General features: G+C 39.6%; 2 protein-coding genes across 4 annotated transcripts; one reads left to right on the top strand and one right to left on the bottom strand.

Moving 5' to 3' along the window:
- Positions 1-2,637: 2,637 nt before the first annotated feature.
- On the top strand, positions 2,638-18,664 carry LOC113020319 (glycine-rich cell wall structural protein 1.0). 2 transcript variants are annotated; one of them, XM_026164171.1, is made up of 23 exons: positions 2,638-2,749; positions 4,038-4,085; positions 4,739-4,768; positions 5,001-5,060; positions 5,151-5,183; positions 5,389-5,463; positions 5,586-5,669; positions 6,237-6,266; positions 6,500-6,544; positions 8,021-8,941; positions 10,588-10,650; positions 10,758-10,805; positions 10,924-10,980; positions 12,193-12,246; positions 12,517-12,546; positions 13,034-13,078; positions 13,321-13,362; positions 13,564-13,623; positions 15,425-15,496; positions 15,734-15,766; positions 15,909-15,947; positions 16,439-16,495; positions 18,601-18,664. In XM_026164171.1, exons 1-23 carry the CDS (start codon positions 2,683-2,685, stop codon positions 18,603-18,605), a joined length of 1,998 nt encoding a protein of 665 aa, XP_026019956.1. In that variant the 5' UTR covers positions 2,638-2,682; the 3' UTR covers positions 18,606-18,664. The 2 variants fall into 2 exon arrangements, with proteins under 2 accessions (XP_026019956.1, XP_026019957.1); XM_026164172.1 differs by lacking the exon at positions 8,021-8,941.
- Positions 18,665-19,603: 939 nt separating this feature from the next.
- LOC113020321 (perforin-1-like) lies at positions 19,604-25,737 on the bottom strand. Of its 2 annotated transcripts, XM_026164174.1 has the most exons (7): positions 25,644-25,737; positions 24,966-25,077; positions 21,527-22,078; positions 21,301-21,439; positions 20,991-21,202; positions 19,761-20,658; positions 19,604-19,668 (listed from the first exon to the last, which is right to left on the bottom strand). In XM_026164174.1, the coding sequence occupies exons 1-6, from the start codon at positions 25,735-25,737 to the stop codon at positions 19,779-19,781; spliced, it is 1,989 nt and encodes a 662-aa protein (XP_026019959.1). In that variant the 3' UTR covers positions 19,604-19,668; positions 19,761-19,778. The 2 variants fall into 2 exon arrangements, with proteins under 2 accessions (XP_026019959.1, XP_026019958.1); XM_026164173.1 differs by lacking the exon at positions 25,644-25,737 and having other exon boundaries at positions 24,958-25,020.
- Positions 25,738-25,870: the final 133 nt, after the last annotated feature.

The raw sequence follows: 25,870 nt of genomic DNA, 5'->3' as shown, positions 1-25,870 counted from the left end.
TCAGAGTCCTCAATTCAACTCTTACCCAAAGTGTCAGCTGTTAAAAAGTCAATTGTACAGGTCACTCGTGCTCTCCTCTTTTCTTCTTAAAGGACACATGAGGGCAACACATGGCACATTATATGTATATACTGGGGTACAGTGTTTTACCGACCACACTGAACACACCGTCCAGATGTGTCTCTCCAAACTGAAGTTATATTACTCTTCTCTCGGTTAATGAGCCAACACACTTCATACCACCCGCTCTTCTTTTCAGAGCTTTGACTTCTCCTCGTGATAAACTCGCACACTCCTTATAAATGCATTGTTTTAAAGGCACCTCTCAAATGTGTAGACAGATAAATATTTGGAGGTGAATCATGGGTGAACGAGTAATGAGTCAGACGTGGCTCCTGTTATTGTCTTACGCTCGGTACCACCAGGGGAGACGATGTGGTGGTCTGCACGTGTGACTTCAGTTTTCCTTCTGTGGCGTCTTTAAAAGCAAAAACATCGCATGTGGTTCTTCGTTCCAGTCAGACGTTTGCATCGAGCGCTGCCGTGCCTCAGGTTAAGACATAAACTTAAACATTATATTAAAAAAATGGCTTTCATGCACAGGACCTCACACACTCTATATGATCCTGAGCTTGGCATTGATATTGCCATGGGTTAATGCTTCTTGTGCCCAGTCTCAACAGACTGTAGTGGCACACACTGCTGTCTATGTTGTCCCAGAGATGGCAGCTGACAGCCTGTTTTAAGAGATTACAATGCTCCCCTGTAGAAAAGTTCTTAAAATTACATTTTAATTGAGGTTTGAGACTACTGGAGACACAGCAGTACCTTGTGCACACAAATATAATAATGTCGTCATGTATTAAGTCTGCAATTTCCAAGTTCCTTTTTTAACCGGGATATTTGAATTTATACGAACAGATTCTTTTTGTATACTCCTTTCCCCCCTCTGTTTAGGAGGTGCAGTATTTGTTCTACTAACAAAAAGCAGGAAAAACCGGCCTGCTGTTAAACATTATTTAGTTTATGTGGAAAAGGAGTTCAGATGTGTCATAATTATCTGCAAATCATCTGTCTTCACTTTCATATATAAATGTTTTCCAGGGCATGGGTGCTGTATTTGCATTAGTGAGCAGGGAAATTGAGTTTGTGTGTGTGTCATCAGCTTTTTTCATAGTTGTTCCTCGAACTGAAGAGAGTCGGTATGGAGAAAACACTGTTGTGTGTTTTTCAGTGGCCTTTTGTCTGAGCTGTTTAGAAAAGCATCCAAATTTGTAAAACAAAGAAAGCATCAGCAGCTGGTTTGGGAGACGGTTTGCTGGACCTTAGATCCCAGGAGATCGGTGGAGAAGGTGGAGAACCGGAGATAGTGAGATTATGAAGCATCCCACTGCTCTGGACCAATAGACTGAAGCCTTGTTATCCTGGATTTGGGAAAGAGGATCAACATGAAGGACAAAGTGGCAGGTTAAAAAACAAAAAGTAGATTTTAAAGGCTGATATGATAAAACCGCAGATGCAAAATAAAGGCTTAATATAAAAATAAATAAAATATAGAGTACACAGATAGACAGACTATACATAGAATGGACACTGGAGCAGACAGCCTGTATTTAAATACGTGAGATATTTGGAAACACCTGAAATGTCAATAAAGAAAGCAGAACCATGACAGTCTATGTGTTCAGGGAATTGCCAACAGACACAGAACAAAGCTCTTCTTTACCCCCTGTCAGCTCAATGAGCCAAATTCTGTCCACTCTGCTTTGTACAGCATCTTTAGCTTGCCTTGTCTTATACATTACGCATTTGCATATTTTTCATATTATTCAGGGTGTTCGGCAGAAAAACAAACAAACACAGACAAAAAAAGGTAACTGCCATGTTGGCAGGAAAAACATATCTAGAGGGCAAATAGGAAAAATCCAGAAACGCAGAGAGCCAGCAGGAGAAAACAAGGACAACACAAGACACAGAAGAAGGGAAGGGGTAATAAAGAACCAGTGGACTTAATCAGACACTAAATAAAGTGTCAAAAGAACAAATGAGGGAAGTAAAACCCTCAAAAATCATATGAGCATCTAAGCTTCAAAGTGAAATATTAAGTCAACTGAAAGAGAGACAAACTTAGATACAGACACAAGGGAACACAGAAAAAATAGCAACGGCAAAACAATAACTAAGGATATCAAACATCCAAGAATCAATATTCAGCCCCACAAAATAGAAAAAAAAACTAGGATAATAAGAGTAGAGCCATGAATATTTACAAAGACTATGACAACAAGCTTTTAGCATTGCACCACAGTGCATTTCATTACACTTTGCATTATAAGTGTGAATGTATAAGAGATTACTGAATCTTTGGCTCCTTATATGTGTTAACAGTGAAAACAGTAGATTTGATTATCACTCATTAAAATGGTTGTGTGTGTGTGTGTGTGTGTGTGTGTGTGTGTGTGTGTCTGCATTCTCACCTAAAGGAAATGGAGCGAAATGGGTCTTTGGCTTTGCCCATTCAGACTGATGTGTGTTTTCAGAGGGCAGGACTTGCCAGTGGGAGTGTATAAAAGCATATAAAAGAGGCTGCGGTGCTTTAAGTACCAGACTTGTATTTGTCTTTCTGTACATCTCTTTCTTCTCTTTAAGTGCTGCTGGTTTTTGCACAGTGCCTCCTCCATCATGCTGGCTCGAGCTCTGCTCCAGACTTCGCTGGTTCTCTGGTTGGCTCAGCAAACTCTGCAAGGCGGTAAGAAACTCACGGGACAAAGTCTAAAGTTTTATGAACTATTTTTCTTGGCCTTTTTTTTTTTTTACATTTGTAATGGTTTAGATCCATGAGCTTTAACACAAAAGTATTCATTCATGTTTTAATTATTGTGTTTGCTGCTTTAAAAACATTGGAATTGGAATTGCACAAAGATTAATATAAGTCTAACTGGCATAATCCAACTTAATGTAAAGAAGTTACTAAATTTAGTTGGAAGAAAAATAATTAATGTTGATATTTAACATGATCTAAAGAAATGCTGCACAAAAAAGCTTTTTTATTTAGTCAAAATTGAATTCATTTTGTCTAGCGTCAAGATGAATTGTATCTTTAGCTGACAAATGAATTAGATCATATCATATTTTGGTCCAAGTTAAAGTCCCGATGAATCAGCATCTTTAGTGAGTCCCTCTCACTCACTTGTTAGATCTCATCTCTTTGAGACTGAGGGGAGGACTGCATGGACTCTGGGCTCCAACAGCAGAGTAATCGCCAAGTTGCTTTGGTTTATATGATCTAATTTCACTGATTCAAAGGATGCAATGAAAAGGTGGCATAAGCAGGCAAAATGTCACATCCAACTGTGAGAAGAACTAACAGGCTCCACACTGGCGCTGTATCTGATCTCGTGCTCTGGTCGCATCAGTGGATATCTGTCTGTCTCGCACCTTTAGTCCAATCAGGTTCCACTACTGATGTAATCCTCAACTGACATCTAAACTGTAATTCCCACAGTTTTAAGGTCATCTTTTGAGTCTCCTACACAGTGATAGTGTTGGCCTAAAATTCAAAATTTAAATAAAAAACAAAACAAATAATGCTTTTGTTGAAGGACCTCTAATGTCCTTTAAAAAAAGTTCATGCAGTAAATCTGTGAAACAAATATGTATTTTACAGTTATGCATATCATATTTTCCTTATCTGCATTTTTTAATCAGTTGCATAAAGTGAAAATAGCGGGACGAAAATAAATCTCTAGGTCTCCCAATAGATATCCTGATATTTGTAGGTGAAATATTCATATCCTCTCAATAAAACATTTTGTAGTTGTTCTTTTTGTTTTTGGTACATATGTGGCTACAGACTCTCACCATCTTCACTCACTTTTATTATAAGTTAGATTCATTAGAAATATAAGTATAATTAACTATAAATCACAGATTTATTGACTAACACAACAGTATTGTTATCATTACACTGTTTGGTGTTTGATAGGCTGTAACCATGGTGACTGTGAAAAACTGTTCACATTTTTTTAATGTTTCAGGGGTTAAACCTCAAAGTGTTTCCTGGGGGAGGGTGCTTCCAGCCAGAGGTATTTATACGTTTTTAAATTGTTTTTAAGTTATTTCAATGTTTAATTAATTTAAACACACACACACACACACACACACACACACACACACACACACACACACACACACACACACACACACACACACACACACACACACACACAGACTGTATATAAAGGATGGACAGCCACTGTGACATCATTCTGTGATTTTGAACTCCAAATGTCTTAAATCATCAGTATCGCTGCAATGCACGGACACATTTTATATCATAATTAGTGCTAAACAACAGACCAATAATAATTTAGCACAAAAAAAATTGTTAAAACTGGCAAAAAAATTGTCAAAATTTCTTGGAGAGTCTGTACCACAGCACAGGTTGTAATATTTGTCAGATAAATCCATTAAAAATGCTGCAAAAGGCACCAACAGTGTAAACATGATGGAGTTCAGTGACTCAAATTAGAGGCACTGAGGCCCATTACTGGAAGCCACGCCCCTATGTGTTGGGTAAGTTATAAAAAATTGATACAACTCTGTTACAAAGGGGGAAACTATCCATTTCGACCAAAAATAACAGGTTAAATACACTGTTTCCTTAAACTCTGAAATTTTCTTATGTGCCTTTAACTGTTTTCCGGTTTTGTGTCTTTTTTTGTTTTGTTTTATTGAGGTGTGGGAATCGGCGGCGTGAAACCTGGAGGTAAGTCTTTCATACAGCATACATTAGCAATGTTCTGGCTGATTTGTGTCTTTGGATGCACAAATGCACATATTGTAGTCTATTCCTTCGATGGGCATTAACTCTATGAGTGACTAGGGCTGCTAAATTATGGTAAAAATCTTAATGGCAATTATTTTGGTCAAAACTGTAATAGCTAAAGTAATATTTAAAAAAAAGCAAAGTGTAAAATAATTTTTCTGTTTCCTCTCAGTTACTGGTGCCCTTGGAGCACTGGGTAGCCGATATGGCAACAAAGCAATGAAGACTGGAAGTAGGTTTAATCTGCTTGATTTTCTGCCTCTTATGTCTCTTTAACCATACAGGGGGGATATTTAAACTTTTACTTTGTTAAATATTTCAGTTGGACGTTATCCTGCAGCCCAGCTTGGTGTTGGTGAGAAAATCAAACATGCAAAAACAATTTCTCCTGTTTAAAAGGGATCCATCACACAGTTTTTAAAGATGTTTTTGACCATGATATTACTTGGGATTTACTATGCACAGAAAGATTCTGTTGATGCACCTGGTTTAAAAACTATATTCTTTAACTATAACTTTAACTATATTCTGTATATGTATTATTTTCATTGTGCCCTCAGGAGGCTACAGATCTCTTGGATTAGGAGGAAGAGCTGGTCTGATGCAAGGTGGATATGGAAACCAGGGAGCCTATGGTACACACTCAAACCCTCACAGCATACTTTTTCATTCTTTTCTCTTGGATGTGGTCAGTCTAGTTCATGAAATAAATAATAGTTTATTAAAAATGTATGATAAATTTTCCCTGTGGCTTTAGGTGCCAGTCTGGGCCCAGGAATGGGGCTGGGGGCTGGGCTCACAAACGGACTGGGACTGGGATTGGGCCAGGGAGGAAAACGTGGTAAGACTGATATATAAAGAAAGACTTAATAGGCCCTATTTATATATCTTCTTCTTTAGGGAGCCATTTACTTTACTTTGTGTTTTTGTTATTGGTCGTTATTTATTACTCGAAATAAATAACTATGTGTGCTGCTTACATGTGTTACATATGTCAAGGTTGTTGAAACTTTACCCTCACTGTTCTGATTTGCAAATTACCTTATACATTTTTTTTACTCTTATGATTCATCATAATTATCATATTAACAATGCGACCAATTATTTTCTCAGTACTTAAGATATTAAGCCTCCCAGTGTGGTCTGGTGCAAGATTGGGGTTATTTTTAGTTGTGCTCACACCTAGCAGCAGAAATCTTGGCAGCCTGTATTGCATGCAAATCCTGGCAGAAAACCAAGAAGGCTAAGATGCAACCAGTTTTGTGAAAGGTTGAACTGCTACAACTCATGTCACACCTTTTACAGATATTACACAGCAAGGATGAGGATGAATCTAACAAACGGTTGGATAGCAGCTGCAGGGATCTTTGTAAAGAAATATTAACTCTGTGTTTTTGGGACTTTTCAGCTTATGGTGCTGGCTTGGGAACACTTCCAGGTAAACACTTTTGTTTCCTTGTGCTGTATGCACAAATGAGAGTAAAGAAATTGGTTTAATAAACACAATAAGTTGGACCCTGTCAACCTGTCAGTGGACATGGTATATGGGGCAGACTGCATCTCAGCTAATGGATTATGTGTCCTTGTAGTATTGAGAGAAACCCAGGATGTCAGTGACGTAACCCCAGTGCTGATTTATTTAAAGATGAGCTGTTTTTGTTTCCTTGCCAGGATATGGATCTTTAGGGGGCATTGGCTATCTTGGAGCACGACCAGGTAAGTGATGAACTATGTTTCATGTGATGTCCTGTTCTTTTAGCTTTGAACTGTTTTAGGCCTGTTGCCAGACTTGATGCAGAGGCATGCATAAACATCAGCCTTATCAAGCTGATCAGCAGAGATTGTTTCTCAGAAGCTGTCTTAATACATTATCCAGTACAATAATAATACGCCCACATCTGTGACACAAGCACTTTGCAGAAATTGTGTCTTTGCAAAAAAAAAAAACCCTCCTAAACTGTAATACGCTGGCCTGCGATGCTGCTGTTATCAGTGACATCTGCTTTATGGGTTTCACCCGTGCAGGTGTAAAATCTGTGGTGTTTCTGTGTAATCAGTCTGTCTTCATCTTTGCTGACTTGTGATTCACTGCTATTGATGTTGATTTCATGTCTTTATGTGCATGAAAACAGATCATCTGTATCTATTTTACTATCATCTGAAGCTGGTCTGTTTTATTTTGTGCGCACAGTTCATCGTGTCTATTGGTGTTTCATCTTGACTGCATGTTGCATGACTTCCTGGCTCTTTCAGCCTAGTGTTTCGAAACCAGATGTCCTGAGAAAGCTCTGACTGAGATCACCAAATGCTCATTGGCTGATGACTTGTGGCTGACATGTTGTTAGCCAATGACTTGTCCTCATTTGTGGTTGTTAGAACAGCAAGAATTTACTAATTAAAATATATGTTTTTGTCAGCAAGGGAGCAAATGAGTGAGGGCCATTTTCCCATAGACTTTTTTGTAACCCTAAGCTTTTATGCAACCAGAAGCATCACTGCCAGGTATTAGAGGTATTAGAAAGAATGCAATTTTAAGACACTTCCACATTGGCTTCCTTCCTCTCCACCACTCCAGCCCCCACCATATTATTCCTTATGCTGCACACACATGGTTTAAAGGCAAAATAAGAAATTACTCACACTCACACTTTATTTGTTTTTTGCCTTTGAGATATGTTTTAAAACTGCTTGGTGACTCTGGTTCTGGCTCATAGTAAATGTAAATATGCTTGTAGTTTAAACACATATTATGAGTAAAACCTCACTTTAAGAATCAGAAAAATTTCAGTTGGTTTTGCTGTGGACTGCAGGCTTCTGCTTTCATGCCCACTCAGCTCCGTTTTTGTGTGTCATACACAGATGTTGCTCGAGTCAGGATATCCTTTTGTCTTGTGCTTGAACGCTGGTGTGTTTTTTGACATTTCAACAATTTGTGATGGAAGCAATGTGTTGTCATGTCATGTTTTATGTGCTGGTGTCATTACTCTAAATGAATGTGTAAGTCTGTCTGAGTTCCCACTGATTCTATCCTTGGTTTGGTTCTGATTTTTCTGTGGATGCTCCGATTTATATTACAAACTTCAAAGAAAGGCTTGAAGTTTGCTGCTACAGTGTGCTGCTGGACCTCAAAGAAACACTGTTGTCTCTGAGGTGAGATGAAGTTGTGAATGCATGCTGATATCTCTCTGCCAGGTGTGTCTGCAGAACATTTGGTTGGACCTGAGATGGCCAGTCAGGGTCAAGCTGTTCAAGATCTTAAACGAGAAAAAATCAGAGGTCTAGACTCGTTTGGAAAGCAGGAGGTCAAAAGCTTTGATTCAACAGTCCAGTCATCGAGTCTTGGACACACAACACCTACTGATCAAGGACAAAGTAACCACCCTGCAATACCCAAAAGAAAGCTGGCCCCAAATCATGAAGTCATTTTGGGAGCTGGAGGTCCGAGAAGACAACTGCCTGTTGATAAAGACAACATCCAAAGTCTGGGTTCTTATTCATCTCAGAGTGCCCGAGACTATGATTCATCCAAACGTGAAAATCAGCGAGTGGAAAACTGTGGATCTCCTATTAATTTACTAGAAAACAATCGCTTAGGTTCAGGAATTCAAAAGGGTCAAAGTTCAGTGGCTCAGCCGCATCTTGGTGAAGAACTCAGACATCTTGGTAGCACGACGTCACAAAAAGAAAAAGACAAAACCTCTCGACTACCTTTTTCAGAAGCTGAGGATGTAAGAAGACGTATTTACGCGACTCCACTGGATCAGAGAATAAGAGATTATTTCTCTGCTGTGGCAGACAGGCAGTGCGTCAAAGGACTTTTAGCTGAAAACGCAAATGGAATCAGAATCCGTGGGACTGTTACGGTACAAGATGGCAGATATAGTACTGCAAACCTTCCAGCAAAAGGAGGAAGGCGCTATGGAGCAGTGATCCCAGGTACTAGTGGAACCCTAAGTGTAGGCAGTGCCTCTAATAGAGGAGATGGACAGGAAGCTCCAGGCTTTAATGGAGATGATCAGAGTGCTAAACAGAATTCCCAAACTGAACATGATGTCAAAAAGCCAAAAGCCCTCCCTATCCCAGGGCAGACTGGGAGGAATGCCCAGACTCCAAGTAAGAGCAAAGCTTTTTCACCATCTAAATGTCTTTTTTGATTCATATCTGTCTGTCTGTGGTCCGTTCTTGAGATTTTTGAGAGACAATTTCATATTTCTGAGACTGGCTTTCAGATTGTTGTTTGTGTGATGTCTATGCTTTTAAACAGACTTTAGTTTCCTCTGCTAGTTGGCATTGAGACTTTTGCTGTACTAGTCAAACAAAACACTTTACCAAGTCAGTCTTTTAAACTAGTGACTCTAATTGCCAGTATAGTTCTGCCAAAATCCAAGTTCAAATTTTTTGGCTTAAAAAAGTTGAACTAGTCAAACAAAAGAGGCACTTTTGAAAGGTTTTCCCTCTTCTAATGTGACCAAATGTAAAATTCATGCTGAAAAACTAGCGACTGAGCTGTTTTCACCCCAGTTACACCTAAATATTTTAATGCGTTATGATTAAGTAGCCAAGTGTATGCAACCAAAAACTATCGATGCTATTTAATGATGGTCAAACCCTGCATGAAAGCAGTCAAGCTTTGGCCAGAAAACCTTTTCTCAACTAAAAGTGTTGTTTTTTTCAGATGTTCATATTTAGTTTGCAAATTAACCAAAAAATAAATAAACAAATTAGACTGCGTTATATATAACACACAATAATTACATATTAACATGATAAATATAAGCTGCAAGGCAGTGGAGCAATCACCTTGGAAAACCTTGAATCATGACTTCTAACCTCGGTTTGGTGAAGGTTTGTGATTTTGGCTTTCAGCTCTGATGCACCTTCAAGTCTGTTTGGATATCTTTGCATTTTGTAGGAAAGTCAAAACACATGCAGTGCACACCGCTTGAGCCATAGTAAACAGCTGTTTGTTATCTTAGTAGCTTAGATCTCTTGGGCTGCAGTTGCCAGTGATACTGAAAATAGTCAATCTGGGCATTGCACTGAGGGAAATTCAAGATTTAATCACTGGTGAGAGCAGTGATCATTGATTAGATTTTAGTTTCCATGTTCAAATCCAGAAGCTGCTACACGACACAAAACTGAAACCAGTGTGGCTTCAGCCTGTTTTTTATGCTAATGTGCATTCCAGTAAGAGATTTGCATTGTTCTTGGTAACAGGCTTCTGATCATACTACATCGAGTGCTGGGAGGAGCTTTGAGTTGTTCATTTGTTTTTATGTTTTCTCGTTTTGTATGAAATTTAACTCTAAAACAATATATGTCACATGTACATTCTTCCTTCTTACAGCCGGGTTTTGTGTGTGGTTTACTGTCTGTGTGTAATAATATTGCTGGAGTCTTTATTAATCAAATTAGACCATATCTAAACTCATATTTATCCAGATTGGAACCCAGGAATGTATAACTTGTTTTGCTGGGAGCAATAGTAAAACATAAAAAATCCCAAATACCTCAGTCTTTCATCTGGGTATCTGTGACTTAGGGAGTGATTTTAGGTGGTCGTTGTGGTTTTTAGGACTCAGTCCAGTGGAGAGGATCTCCCAATACAAGTCTGACAAAGATGAAGACATTTATGGCCTGATGAGGTTGAAAAAGCGTTCCATAACTGTCTTTATTATGTAAGGAAAGGAAAAGTGAAGTGCATTTAGCCTAAAGTAAATCTCGGGTGATTTTGCTGAGCTTGTTTACCTTCTCCTCAGGTTATGCTGGTGGAGCGGGAAACTACATGGGAGCAAGCCTGGGGGCTTTGGGTTATGGAGCAGGTAATGCTGGGCAATGACACATAATTCATGAAGACTAGCTGCTGTTTTTAGCAGATGGAGAGGTAGGTTTACAACTTTGGTAAAGACTTCCGATGTGTTGCCAGCAGGGTTGGGACAGGGAGCGTATTTGGGTGGAGCAGCTGGAAAACTTGGAGGTATGCATGTAAATTTTCCTTATTTTGTCTTTTCTTTGCTTGGAGATAAGAAATTATGTTTTGCATCTCATATTCTGTGTTTCATCCTGTTCATCTAAAAATTTTTTTTACATTTTAGCTGCTGCTGCACTTGGGCAGGGTGGTTATCCCCAAGGTGTTGCAGGAAAGTCGACTGGTAAGGCTGTAACATATTTATTTGGTCTCTGTCGGCATCATTTCCCCAGGCTTCACTGAACAGTTTAAAACTTTTAGCAGGATGCTTTCTTGGCCTGCTAGATAATAATTTGGATGCAATTTGAAAGCACCTTTGGGTCACAGTTACACTATCTGAACCAAATTACTAGGCCAGCTTACCCGTTACACCTACAGGAGCTGCTCAACCATAGACACCCAGGACACGAAGATCCCGGCACACAGTTTTTGTGTCGCTCTTCATTCCAGAGGAGGTTTGGACCACTGTAGTTACTGAGTCAATAGAGATGTGGTGACATTTATTCAAAGATCAAGAGGTGTGGCCCTATCCTTGTATGCATGGAACACATGTAGGCAAGGAAAAACATTTCTGGTGGAAGCTTTCTGGTCTGGTTTATAGTCTGTTTTCACACCAAATTCTGTTGCCCAGTCACAGTTGCACAGTCTTTGGTTATATGCAGGTAAATAGTTCATGTATAAAACAAAAGAAAACGTGCATTTGCTGACATGCAAACAACTAGCCACTGACAATGATCTCACGGACATGCCCCCAAACAGGCTGTTGTCTCACCAGACTAGCCAGTAAATTTCCAGACTATCTTAATAATCAGGTGTTTCTCAGTCTGTGTGCTAAGCTGTTTGGCTACTGCCTTTAATTTAAACAGAGGCTGTCAGTTAAACTCATGGCAAAGAAATGGAGGCCTATTCATGGGTCTCTCCCACAGACCCCGGGGTCCTGTGCAGATGTAGAAGCTTGTCAGAAAAGACTTGAGGATATGCTTGATAAGAAAATACAAAGTAATTTGCCTACTCGAATTTTGTTTTTAAAGAAGTGAATGGAGGTAAGGCCTCAAAGCCAGACAACATAACTCCTACTTTGCCTTGTAAACCAATCATTTGCTTGTCAGTTGTATGTGAGGAGGTAAAGAAAAAAATCTCTACCTTACGTTCAAGGTCACACCAGAGGTTTCCTTTCAGATGAATGATTAATAAGTAAGAGACAAAAACAAGTAAAACAATCAACGTGTCAGCCATCTTTAAACTCTCCTGTTAATATACAGTTGTTCTTTTTTACATGCAAGAAAAAAGACTTATATTTAGGTAAACTTCAGTCATGTAAATCTATATAGAGACTTAAATCTATACATCATACTCATCATCCCATTAAGTAAACAGTGAATGTGTTTTATTACAGGTTATGGTGATGGAGCAACAGGATATCTTGGTGCTGTGGCAGGGAACGGCCTGGGTAAGTTCAGCAAGTTAGAGAAGTATACATCATGCACTGGCAGAGAATCATTCGTCACTCTGCTTGGTGTCAAAGACAGCCTGCATCAAAGCTGTTGATATTCAGTCAAGATGGACTTTTTCTTTGTTGGCGTTACTTTTGTGTTTCACTGTAGGCTGAGGCAGTTTTGCAAAAGCTTTGTCTAGCACGATCACAGACTTGAATTTTTTCCCCTCTCTTTCATGTATAACTGCAATCTTTTAAGTGCTTCTACATTTCTCCTCTCAACAGGTTACGGGAATGGTGATGGCTATGGAGCTGGTGAGTGAAGCCTGAATATTACTGGAGCAAAATGTGTTGTGAAAGTCAGTCTAGCTCTCGACATATACAACATAATTAGTGCTAATTAGTACTATGTTTCAGACCTTGCTTACCCTGCAGAGTTAGCCGATGGTGCTGAGAAAAAAGCAGGGAAGAGTGAAGGTAACAGTTCTGAGGAGCGATAACCTGCTTAAAAAACCCGTGAGGAGTGATGGCACTAACCTTTAGAGGCTTAACCCATGATACTGGATAGCTTGACAAAGTAGATGTCAATAGAAACGGCTTCCTCTAATATGCTCAGTGTGATTTTTTTCATCCACTGGGTGTAGCTATTGTCTCTGATTTATTGAAGCTGACCAGTTAAATCTGGTGGTTTCTGCCCTCCTGCTCCCGTAGATGCTTTTAAAACTAACAACTAGTTAATCGGTTGAATCGATTAATGACACAAGAATGTTTGACCTGTGTGTTTATGTTTGTCTTTTTTCAGCCCTCAGTCCTGGAGGCTATGCTGGACAGGTCCAGGGGGGCTATGGTAGGAGATTTAAGGAAACTCTCTCACATAAACCAACAGAAGTAAACAGAAGGGCTCAAAAGCATTTGGTTATAGAATATAAAGCATCTGTTCTCCTCCAAATCTGTTTGAATTTAATTTCAAACCAGTAAACACCCTGCATGGAACATAAGCCTTGCATTTACCAGCAAGGAGTGATGCCTACATGTGCTTTCTGCGACGTGTGAAGTCTTGACTCAAAAAGCCCTCTCGTCCTCTTTCAGGAGCACTTGGGGCAGGCCTGGAATCAACTGGTGGCAAATATGGTGAGCAACGGTGACAGCACCTCGCCCTTCAGTCATGCTATTAGTCAGGCAACTGTCAGCGTGGGTTTCCACACGTGACTCAGACTATAGTGGTAGAGAGTGCACAGCTTGCTGATTAATCATGGAGGTCGAAGGGTGAAGAGAGAGAAATGACGATGTATGAGTCAGATTGACCATTTGATTTTCTTCTTCCCCCTGCAGGAGGAGGAGCTGGTCAGGCTCCTTATGGTAATGCCCCAGTGCTTCCTGCTGGACTGGAAGGTAGTAGATACATGAGCTTGATATCATAGCTGCAACAATAATCATTGCAAAATACCTGCGCCACACAACATTGTATATTATATCAAACTTTTGCACATCATAAAAGCTTCACCATGCTATTAACAGGTAGTGTTACACTTTTTCAGATCAGTACATCACATCATGGGAAGATATTGTATGTCCTTTCACGCTACACTAAACACTTTCAGGATATTGTCTATATAGAGACATTTTTGTCCTGCACTAAAGAGGTTTTTTCTTGTCAAATGGTACAAAATAACAGGAAAATGTAATGTAACACAGACTTAGTGACTTTATTACAAGTACATGAATGTGGCTTATTCTGAGTCCTGCAGACTAAAGAAAAAAAAAATCATAGACTGTAGATAAAAGAGGGAAATAGATGTAGCCACCCATTGTTTTCTGAACCCATTTTGAAGTCTCAACATTAGCATCGTCCCCATTTTGGCGTTTTGGGGCCAGAAGCTAGGTTATATGCTTATGCTAGCAAGCATAGCTTACAATAAGCACACAGGCAGGTATCTGTTTATTAGTGCTAAATAACAGGCTAATAAAATGCTAGAAATGACCATGACCACAGACTTATTGGACCAATATAATTAATTCTGCAAGTTATACATTTTAAAAGCGAAATCTAATAAAATTACTTCAAGAAAACAATCCTGTTAGCAGATATGAGGCTCAGCATGCAGCTAACTGCTACAGCCAGCTATCATGATATCCACCTGTCAATCAAAGTGACCATACACTGAACTTGAATTCATTCATTCAATTTTATTGCATTTTATATCACCCAAATGTGCCACAGCTATCTCAAATACCTATATATTACACGTTAAAGACCCTACAGTGTTAGAAATATACCCCAATAAGCACATGATCCACCTTTGAGCAAGCACACGGCATCAATGGGAAGGGAAAACTCTCTAAGTCTTAATAAATTTTGCATGTCTGAGTTGTAAGACAAGCACGTAAAATTTTAAATTTTGGTAAAGTTGTTCTACAGCCAAGCAGACAATACTACAGCAGTCAGCCTGCAGTAAAAATCACGATTACTCACCATTTTTTCATGTTATTTTACATTTGACATAACATTAATTGTTTCACAAACAATTTTTTATTGATATTTTATGTATTTAAGAATAAGAGTAAAATTCTGTAAAATTTATTTGATAAATTCATTTAAATTATCTTTTTTTTTTACAGTGTACTTTACATTTCTTGATCTGGGCATGAGGGGATGATTTAGATGTAGAGTTTATCAAAGTCTAGAGCGAATAAGCCTTTATCTGAATGGTCTCAACTGTTAGGGCAGCAGCTGCAGCAGTGTTTTAATTAAGATGAATGACTGGGTAACTGCTGTAAACTGGAAGTATGAGTATAGTAATAGGAAATAACTCAATAATCATAGAAAGTCTGTTCATATATGAAGATCGTAGGCTTCCCCTTTTGCCTTCGAGTCATTTTGCATCTTGTTATATGAGGACGCTTTTCACTTCACTATAAATTTATAAAGTGAAAAATCCAGTCATGCAGGTTATTGGGACATCATCTTTGTTTGAGGGGCCTTGAAATGCTGCATAAACAATGATCACGCAACCAAAATGAAACTGGCCTAGCCCCAGCCTTGGTATACTTGTTAGTATAAAGTATATAAACAAATAAATCAACAAGGCTTACAATTTTCTCTTTTTCTCACATCCTGTCAGTTTATCACAGTATTAAAGCTCAGTGAACTGCTAAATAGTCACATTTAACCAATTTCTTTCATTGCCCACAGGTGATGGCGGCTATCCGTATGCTGCACAGCAGCTTGGTCTTGGAGCTGAAGGTGCTAAATCTGCAAAATATGGTGAGAAAAAAAGTGTGAGAAACTCTAAAGTGGAAAGTTACCATGCGGCCAGATAAACTGTGTCGTTTTGGTTTTCTTTTTTTCTAGTTCAGTACCAATGAGGTCAAAAGCCTCAGAGATAGTGAAAAATAAAACTCATCAGAAGCATTGTGAGTGCAGATAAGCTGCAGGGCTGTTTCTATGTGATCCTGCCTGATATTGACTCTTTATTGTTGCCCTTTTTCTGTGCTGTTTCAGGCCCTGGTGCAGGATATGGAGCTCAACAAGCAGGTTCAATTTAATGCACTCTTTCTCTCAAAGTACTTCCAGTGTACTCCTAAATTCTCAGAGTGTACTCCTGGCATGTTTGCAGATACGTACGTCCCAAGTCCTGGCCTTAAAGGTGTAATTTCTGTTGTGTGTGTTTTATTAGGGTTCGGTGCACAGCTAGGGCCAGCTCAAGATGCTTTGGGTAAGAAAACCACCGACACTTCCTCATTTGTGATGAGCTACCACTACTGCTGCTTCTGGTTACCTTATTAGTCATGTCGTTTTGCACAATATCGCAGCACAACAGACAGCATACAACAGATGTTACTGTGCTGAAAAATGCCTTCATATATAATAATCACGTGATTTTGCAGGAGTCAAAATATTAGTGTCCTTTACTTGGATTCTTTTTAAATAAGAATAGCAACACAAATGTGATGCAGTTTAAAAAAAACCTTATTCACTGTTATTCTTTTTACTTAAGTAGCTTGCACACTGAAAGTGCAGCTGCATGTATTATGCATTATATCCCTCTTTAGGAAAGGTATGTGACCTGCATAGTGTGATAGCTAAGTCCTCTAATGCTACTTTTTTTGCCAGGTTTAACACATAGCTGTTAGATTTCTTTGTCTCAATGTAACAGTTTCGTTTTTAGTGAATTTGTAACACTGACCTGTGCCGATTGCTTAACAGGAGAGCAGACTGGCAAATATGATCGAGTGAATGCTGCCCTGGGTAACGGATACAAAGGTGAGAAATAGTGCACGAAGGTCTGGTTAACTAATAAAGTGGAGTTAATACACTTTTTCTTGTTTTCTGTCATATATTTAGGGAGCCCCGCAGGGGACATGGGAGGAAAAAAATTAAGATGGACTTTTGCGAGATCTCGCAAAACAAACTTGGGATCTCACAAAACTTTTGCGAGATCTCACGAAACAAACTCGGGATCTCGCAAAAGTTTTAGCCGCATTCTTCGGACGCCGGCTCGAAGCCGGGAAAGCGGTGTTCCTCCCGGCTGTAGTAGGTCTCGACCTCCCGTTAGCTCGAAGCTAACGGGAGGTTGAAGGCCGAAGAATGCGGCTAAAACTTTTGCGAGATCTCGCAAAAGTTTTGCGAGATCCCGAGTTTGTTTTGCGAGATCTCGCAAAAGTTTTGCGAGATCCCGAGTTTGTTTTGCGAGATCTTGCAAAAGTTTTGCGAGATCTCGCAAAAGTCCGTCTTAATTTTTTTTTCTCCCATGTCCCCTGCGGGTCTCCGTATATATTTACTGTTACAGTGACAGATGGTTGTATTAAACATGGTCAAATAGTGAAGTCAGTGTATGACCCGTGAGTCAAAACCTCAGGTTTCCCACTGGTTTGTGAGAATTGTTTTCTACTCTTTGATCTGTGTGATGTCAGAGAGTGGATATTCCCAGTATTGTCATCTCAGACGCAAATCTGCTGTTTATGAGGGGTTGTCAGCTACAGTTGGCTTAAAGCGAGAGGAGCGCCTTCTCGTCCTGGCATATGCTATCATGTCCTTTGGCAACTGAGAGATAACAACAACTTTGTTGAGATCTTCAGTCTGCATTAGGTCGCTTGAGTTGTCACACGTTTGACTATAGTTAGTGTCCCTTTGTCTGACTTTTTCTCTTAGAGATATATATTTAAATTAAGCTACCAAATACTACTCACTTAGTCTTAGGGTGTGAAAAAAAATGGTTACACTCAGATAGAAAGGCTGGTTTAGGTACCTCTTCACAAAAGGTCTGCTCACTGAACAATAATAGATTGACAGACCAGTCTTTCTAATGCCATACCTGTGGCTAACTGACAAACCAGACAGGAAAACGAGCCCATCTGCTTGCTATCTAGATTTTCTTTCTGCCACTGGCAGCCAATAATATATAAATTGGCTTAAGTGGACGGTGGCCTTTAAGGTGGAGGTGACTAAAACTGCTTCTTCTGCTGTTTTCAAACATACACTGCTGCTCTGAACTATACTGAGACAGAGGCGAATCACCACTTTTCTTCTACGTCTTGTGAATGCCTTCTATCTAGCACTCACACACATTCACTCTCCAATAAACACATCTGAACTTGGGGTTCAGTATCTTACCCAAGAATACTTTGGTCCTCCTGAGCTACAGTATGCTGTCCTATTGTCCTATTACCCAAGCCTCGCTGCTGCCACCATCACGTGTGTCACCTCTTGCATGTTTACCCAGAAAGCTAAACCATAAGCCGTATTCGAGAGTGTATAATGTTTATTTCTGGGTGTTGCATGTGAAAAAGAACAGCTGTGCAACAAAAGCTGAACCTGCTTAGTTTGTAACTGTACAAAGGTGATGGGTGAAAACTTTAGCTCTTAGACAGTGGATGAGCACCAAGGTAAAGCACAAGATACATAAGGATTATTTCGAACTGTGAATTATGCAAAGCTACTCTAATAGAGTCCAATAATAACCTTACGGGAAATGGGCACAATAATTCCCTTTATTAGTATCAGAATCAGAATATTTAATTGTCATTAAGACAAAAGCAAATGCTGCTCCATTCAGTGCAAAGAAAACTGTATAACTATTCGTAAACTTGTATTCTATGTACAAGAAAAGAAGTTTTAATAAAGAAAGTATAAAATGGTATAAAAGCATGAATAAATAAATCTGTACACATATGTTTATGTTTGTGATTGAGTCATTATTAATTATCGTTATTGAATATGTAGGTTTATGTGGGTTTGAATGTGAAAATTAGACATAGGATGGGCTTGTTTTGTACATTTTTCACACATTTTTTGTGTGATTAATGATTCTCTTCCGTATTAATGATCTTTGTGCTCTCCCCTTTTCCTCTGTGTCTGTGTCTAACCAGGCTAATTCCCACGACGCTGACCTCTTCAAGTGGATCATTACCATAAAGTGTTCAGTCCAATGAGGTTGCAGAGCTTTTCTGTGTGATTTACTCTACTTTGTTATGTTGTCATGTCTGTATGTCTTTTGTTTCATTCTTCTCATCCACCTTGTCCTTCTCTGTGAACGGACATCTGTAAACCAGATGTCTGTCTGCTTGTCTCCCTCCTCTCAAACCTGCAGCACCCACGGGTTTGTTCCTGGCAGTGCTAAAAAGGCTTGGTGGTGATTGATAAACATAAATGGATGTGAAATGCAAGAAATATGTCCCTTTGTTTTGGAATAATGATTTGTTCTGTTTTAATCCAATAAATTATATCACCCAGTGACGCTAAATAGAAGCTTCTGAGTCAAAACATTTTGTGTGCGATAGTGTGCTCTTTAATAGACACAATGAAACCTCATCCGCACACAGGAAGTTTTACCACTTCCCTTTTCGAGTTAGGTGACATTGCCAAAGAAAAAGTAAACACTACCACCAAAAGCAGGGTGAAATATCGACAAGAACAAAGTGTTCAGATATTATATGTTTATTGTGCATAATAAAGCTCCATTTATAGTGAGAATAAAACACATATGGTATATTGGAACATTGTGCAAATACTTGAACTGACACATAAACTGCTTCAAAATGAATGCAGTAAAATTCATTTTGCTAACGATGTAGGTAAAATCATAATTAATGAGGGATAATAACATTATAAATTAAGGTTGAGCCGGATTAGCAGAAACTTTTATATGATCTACAACAGACATGGCCACATAATGTCTTCATATCTAACTGGCTTTAGGGAATACAATGCATACATCCATAAACAAACACAAAATATTTATTAAATGTATTTGAATATATTAATCCAGTTTTCTGACATTAAAACATTGCACAAATGATCCTATATGGAGAAATATTAGTGACGGATAAGGTATAGTCTAGAAATTGCAAGATGAAAGCAAAGAACGAATCCTTCACGTCGAAGCCGAGTCTCTTCTGGTTAGGTTTTCAAGTGAATCCTGAGATCTGTTTTCAGTCCTGAAAAACAGACAAACAGATAAATAACCAAACAAATCAATACATCACCCCCTTTGGCCCAGGTAGAAATAATCTTCCCTTTTAAGTCTTACCAAATTCGTAAGTGCGCGTTATTTTATGCCATACGTGAAGCTCTTGCGAGCAAAACTCTGGTTTTTCCATGAGCTTGATTTGTCCACAAACACGCCCATTTTTGACAGGATGGCCGGTGGAATAGGATGAGTGTTGCGTGACACATACAGCTTTTTCAGACTTGGATTAATAGGAGTGGGTTTATATTCCGTGCATGACTTTCCAGTCAGACTCGGAGCACATTGCACTTCCACTTTGTAGAACAGCTGGCCGTGCTGCAGAGGACAGAGATCGGTTGTAACTCCAGAAGTCAAAAGTGGCTCACATTCTCCCAACAGGTCATCGTCCCACTTGCTGTCCTCGTCCCAGACTTCAAATCTGAATTTGGTAATTGATGAGACATCCTGCGTGCCCAGGTCGATGACAGTGGCCCAGTGTGGGTTGTTGTTGTTATAAATGACAGGAGTACGCTGAGCCACTGTTCCAGCAAAGTGCACCTTCACATAGCCATCTGTAGCTGTGGTATGGTCCCCCCACAGATCAGTGGCCCGCTGTACTGTTATGATGACCCGTGCCATACCTTTACGAGCTGGGCAGCAGTCTTGGTTCACGGCGGGGTCATTGTGGCACTGGCAGACGCAGGAATCCCTCGAGTCACTCTTAATCCCAGCCTGACAGCGAGCGCTGCAGTTTCTCCACAGGCCTTTCTCCAGGATGTAATGGCTAATGGCAGAGCGCAGGTTTTTCCGGGCTTTGGCTGTGGCAGGAAGCAACTCATGAAGGGAATTTAAGGAGTATGAAATGATATCTGGATTTTTTGGTAGGGTTTCCAGCCATTCCTTGTAGGCAGCTGGATTTTTTTCCGCAGAGAAGAGAAGGTCTGTGTCTGTGGTATGCCCACCTTTTATATCTGTAAACCTGCAAAAGAGGGGACTATTTCAAACAGATGTGCCGAAATCTTAGCTGAAAATATTAGCGTGAGTTGTTAAAGGGTGAAAACAGATAAAACATTTCAGGTAAAGTGAAATCATGTAGTTTAAAATAGACATGCATGTGACTGAAAGTAGCCTGGCCAAGCTGGACAATGCAACATCACATAACCTCAGGAACGACTAAACAAAGCACTGGAGGTGTTCACTCGAGCTCCCGCCTTTCCCATTACTTGTCTCAATCCAATCAGTCATTGATGGGGGGGAATATTGGACAGGACGTTTTGATGTTGTTGTTGATCAGTGTGTAATGTTCTCTACCTGTCATTGAAGAGGTCGGAGAAAGAGTTCTTATTTTCCAACTTCTCTGAAGCTTTCTGGCAGTGTTTTGTTTCGGCTTTTATTGTAGCTTTAATGCTCGCAGACGCCTCAGCTTCCAGACACAGCTCCACCTCCTCCAAGCTGAGTCCCTGCAGGCTGGCCTGACACTGCTTGATGCTGGTCACAGAGTCAATACTTCCTCCGAGCTTTACCTGGGATGATACATGAAAGACATATAAAGAAAAGTTTACTTCCTTTTACAATGCCAACTTTTATTGATTAGATACTGTGTTTACATATTTTCCTTTACCTTTGTGATGTAATGGGTACCGAAGTTGTCAATCAGTTTGTAAAATCGTTGTTTGAATTCTGGGGCGTAATATTTGGGAAGATCTTTCACTGCTTTCCGAAATTCTGTGTGCAGCTTTGGAGTATTTGACACTCGGTAGCTTGTTCACAGAGAGAAAAGACAGAAAGAGTATAAAACAAGCGTGTGACACTATCGCATTTATTTCATAAAGGGTGGAGTTCCTTACCTGTAGTACTCACACGACACACTCTGGCTAGTGAAGCTGAATTTGTCACTCTTTGTTTTCTCCATGGAGTACTCTGCCAGTTTAGAATTGGTACCAGCCAGCATAACAGAGCCACTTTTGTCATTTATTTCAACTTCTAGATCGGTCTTCCAGTTGTTTTCAACAGAGGAGACGCTGGAACTGACAAGAGACTCGCTGGATTTGTGAAGTTTAGTGGAAACTTTGGCGCTGCAGGACTGCTTTGCCCTCCAGTCCACCACTGTCAGGGGTAGCTTTTGCTTTATGTTCTCAAGATAAGGGTTGGTACACAGCATGCATGTTTTATCTTTGCGTTTCCACACATTCATGTTGAGCACGAAGGCCCCTTTACGTTCCATTTTGGTGATGTCGAAGCCTTCTCCGGCCAAATTGATGCCCGGAGCAAATTCTGCATCGGCGCACTGTTTCGGTGTCCCGTCTGTGCACGACTGAAACGTGCAGTGAGGGAGGGACAGCAGGAGGCCAGCACAGATCCAGATGTTCACCTGAAACATGTTGCTGCTGATGTGGACGCTAAAAACAAACAAACAAATGAAGGTTTTCAGTTAAATAGAAACAAGTATGTTTATTAGTACACAAAGAGTTCCTTCCAGTTTTTAAATTCTAAACGAGACCTGACACGATATCAAATCTTCGCTTAAAGAAAATGAACACTAACAATGTAACTGCAATAAAACAGCACATGCAAATTAATGATAAATTCAAGAAATATTTTTCAAGACAGAGCATGAAAAATTTGTCTTACATCTTCCGTTTTTGAAAAATTAACTAAACTTAAAATGCAAGTGCAGAGAAAAGAACAGCTACACTGACAAGATATCGAGTTTTCCATTTTTAAACCAGAAGAACTCTGAGACTGCAAACCTCCTCACTCTCTAGGCAGTATTTATTCTTTACGCTCACTGAGTCACAGCAGCAGTTGGGGAAGCCTTGACTGAAACTCTCCAAATCAATCCAGAGCTTTCAGTCTCTCTAAAAATCCTGAATCAGAGACTCCTGTTTGTACACTGTTTAATCCCCAATATTTCAGTCAAGATAAACATCTATCATCTATAATAATGCGTGAGCCCTCTTCAGATGTGTAATTGTGCATTCGGTCACTTCTCTAAGGCCTTTTTAAAGTATTTCAAAGCTGATTTTTTTTTATAGCTTAGGACTACAACAGCATTTGTTGTTGAAAAGTTCCAGTCAGGTTTTTCTCCTACATAAAGCATATTTGGTGGCTTCAGACAAGATAGCGTTATTTTAATGTTGCTGGATGTTACTGGTGCTTTAGTAGTCTGCAGAGCCCTGTGGTTTAAAATCTTATCATCAAAGTGGATCAGTTTCACTTCTGACTGATTATATTACATCTTGCTTTGAGACTTCTTTTTTGTGGTCTACCTCAAAGCTCTATTTAAGTAAGGACCAATTGTTTTATTTCAGTACACTTTGACTTGCATTTAGTTTTAGAAAGTACTAAATATATAAATAAGGCTGGTACGTTTGTAACAAGGTCAGCTATGATGTTTTTTGGGGGTTGTTATTTTGGGGGGTAATATAAAACTTTTGATCTTTTAAGAGAAAACTAAGGATATAGATCTGACTTTGGCTCCAAAGATGTTAAATTTCAGAGCACTGAAAGTTTCCTTTAGCTAACTGAGAATGAAAGAACCCTTTTCATATTAGTCGGCCTCTCGGGTTTTGTGAGTAGTCCAACCAACATTTCCAGCATTTTAAAATGTTTCTTCACAATTGAGTGGGAGTCAGCCTAAGATTATTTTGAAATAACACTTTTAAAAACTAATTGTTGTGTTGCTTGAGGTTTGCTAAGAGCCGATCCTGATTTTATTATTATCGTGGTTTTTTTTTTATACACATGGAACAACATTGATCGGCACAAGTATGTTCTATCCCAAAACTTTTTTGATGTTCTGGGCAAATTCTCCTGCAAAAATATAGAGAACTGTGTAAAAGTCTTAAGCGTTCTATATATTTTCTGTCCCTCTCTCCTGTTCGTCATGTGGTTAGCTCTCGCATTACAAATTCCTCTGTTAAATTTCTGATGCTTTCAAGTTAGTTTTACCTCCTTATAACGATGTGGATTTACTAACAAATCTTTTTAAGAACTCTTGTCTCTCTACTTTAGACAACGTTTGTCCTGTGAAACCAGATTAGCTCCTCTTTCTAAGCCGTCCCCCTGGATAAATGACAACATTTGCTGTTTAAAGCGTTCCTGCCGCAAAGTTGAGCAACTATGGAGGAAAACACTCCTCTCTTTCACGTAAAGGACCTTTTAGTTGCATTTAACACTTCAGTTCGTGATGCGCGGGCTGCCTATTTCTCAGACCTAGTATCAACGAGCAGAGGTAACCCCAAGGTACTTTTTGACACCATTAGTGATATTGTTGCTCCTGCTCCACCTGCTGTTTCAATTACTTCGAATTACCTTGAATGAAGATTGTGAAAATTTTCTTTCTTTCTTTGTTGAAAAAGTTCATAATGTCTGTCTTGTCTGCCCCAACTCCACCTAGGCCTGTTCTTTTAGAAAGATTCTTACCTGCGTCCTTATCTCAGCTGCTCAAATGAGTTAATTCGATGAAAGCGTCCTCCTGCTCTCTTGATATTTTAGCTGGATCTTTGTTTAAAAATGTCTTTCAGTCTGTCGGTCCCTCTGTGCTTACAATTATCAATACCTCATTGGTTTCTGGTGAGGTCCCTGGTTATTGGTTCAAAAAAACCTAAGCTTGAACCTTGGTGACTCAGCTCTGACTTTGGACACTCATGCTAATTTGTTGGTTCGCTCCAGTTTTTAACATTTAAAAATATTGCTAAGCTGAGTCCCATTGTATCACGCTCAGAACTAGAAATGGTCATCCATGCATTTGTCTCATCTCGTTTGGATTATTGTAATTCTTTGTCCACGTGTTCATGTAAAGCCTCTGTGGATCATCTGCAGGTTGTTCAGAACGCTGCCGCAAAGCTTCTGACCAAGTCTTCTAAATACTCTCACGCTACACCTCTGCTGATCCAGTTGCACTGGCTCCCCGTAAAATTGACTTTGACATTCAGGGCTCTGCATGGACCTGCACCAACCTATATCAGAGATCTTTTACATCCGTACATCCCCAGCAGGTCCCTGAGGTCAAGTGATCAGGGCTTGCTGGTTGTCCAACATACGAGGCTGAAAACGAACGGCGATAGAGCGTTTGTAACTGAGGCCCCCAGACTCTGGAACTCCCTTCCTTTGAGCCTGAGATCTGTGGACTCAGTGGTTTCATTTAAAAAACAGCTTAAAACTCAGCTTTTTAAACTTGCTTTTGGTTGATTTTTACTTTTATGTTTCAGCTTTTCTGTGAAGCACTTTGTGATTTTTATTTTGAAAGGTGCTATACAAATAAAATGTTACTTACCTACTTACAAGGAGCTAAATATACAGTTCTTCAGGCTTTCTGAAGGTCTTTCAAAGGTTTTCTTTGGACACTTGTTGCTTTCACAGTGGTTTTCAATCAGTCCTTGTACCCCACCAGTTCCTAAGGAATATTTTTTTATTGCAACATCTGTTTTTGTCTTAAGTACTGCATTTCCATGTATGTCTGCACGTACTTCAGTTTCATCTACTTATTATTTTCACAGCAAACTATAAAGAGGGGTCGGCCAAGACTTTTGCACAGTCAGACTGCAGATGTGATCAGACGTTATCTGTTGTGGCTCTCCCACCTTGTGGCATCCTCCTTACCCATTGATCTCTTTTTTTTACTGCACTGGATTTGTTAAAAACCAGAATTATTGTATTTTTTCCTCATTAAAGAGCTTTTGAGTCTCCAAACCTTCTATGACGACTGTGGTTTAGCATCTTTTGCGCTTAAACGAGCTCCGTGTTGCAATGGACTTGAGTTACACATAGCAACTCGCTGAACATTTAAATGCATTGCTTTCAAAGATGCAATATGACTAAACTCTACCACACGATTACTTCTGCTGCAGAACGCAGAATGATATGACCCCCCCACCAGCACACACACAAATACACATATTGCTGCGTACATTTAGTGAAGAAAGAGATCATATCGATGTAAGCACATAAGCAAAGACTCACCTTCAGCTTGATGGTTCACAGTGCAACTGTGAAACTGACAGCAGATAGCAGGAATACCAGTGCTTAATGTATAAGAGTCACAAAAGCAGGGCATGGGGGTGGGGTGAGGGGGTGTGGTATGAAGTGACAGTGGTCTTTAAAAGAACAGAGAGGAAACAAACAGTGCTTTAATAGCTCTATCGGTCTTCAGCTTACCGAGCACAAGGGGGAGGAGACGATGGTCTACA

This window comes from Astatotilapia calliptera, chromosome 4 (assembly GCF_900246225.1).
Source record: "Astatotilapia calliptera chromosome 4, fAstCal1.2, whole genome shotgun sequence".
Lineage (NCBI taxonomy): Eukaryota > Metazoa > Chordata > Actinopteri > Cichliformes > Cichlidae > Astatotilapia > Astatotilapia calliptera.
Note: the sequence above shows the minus strand (reverse complement) of the source record. Positions and strands in the feature narration are given on the sequence as shown.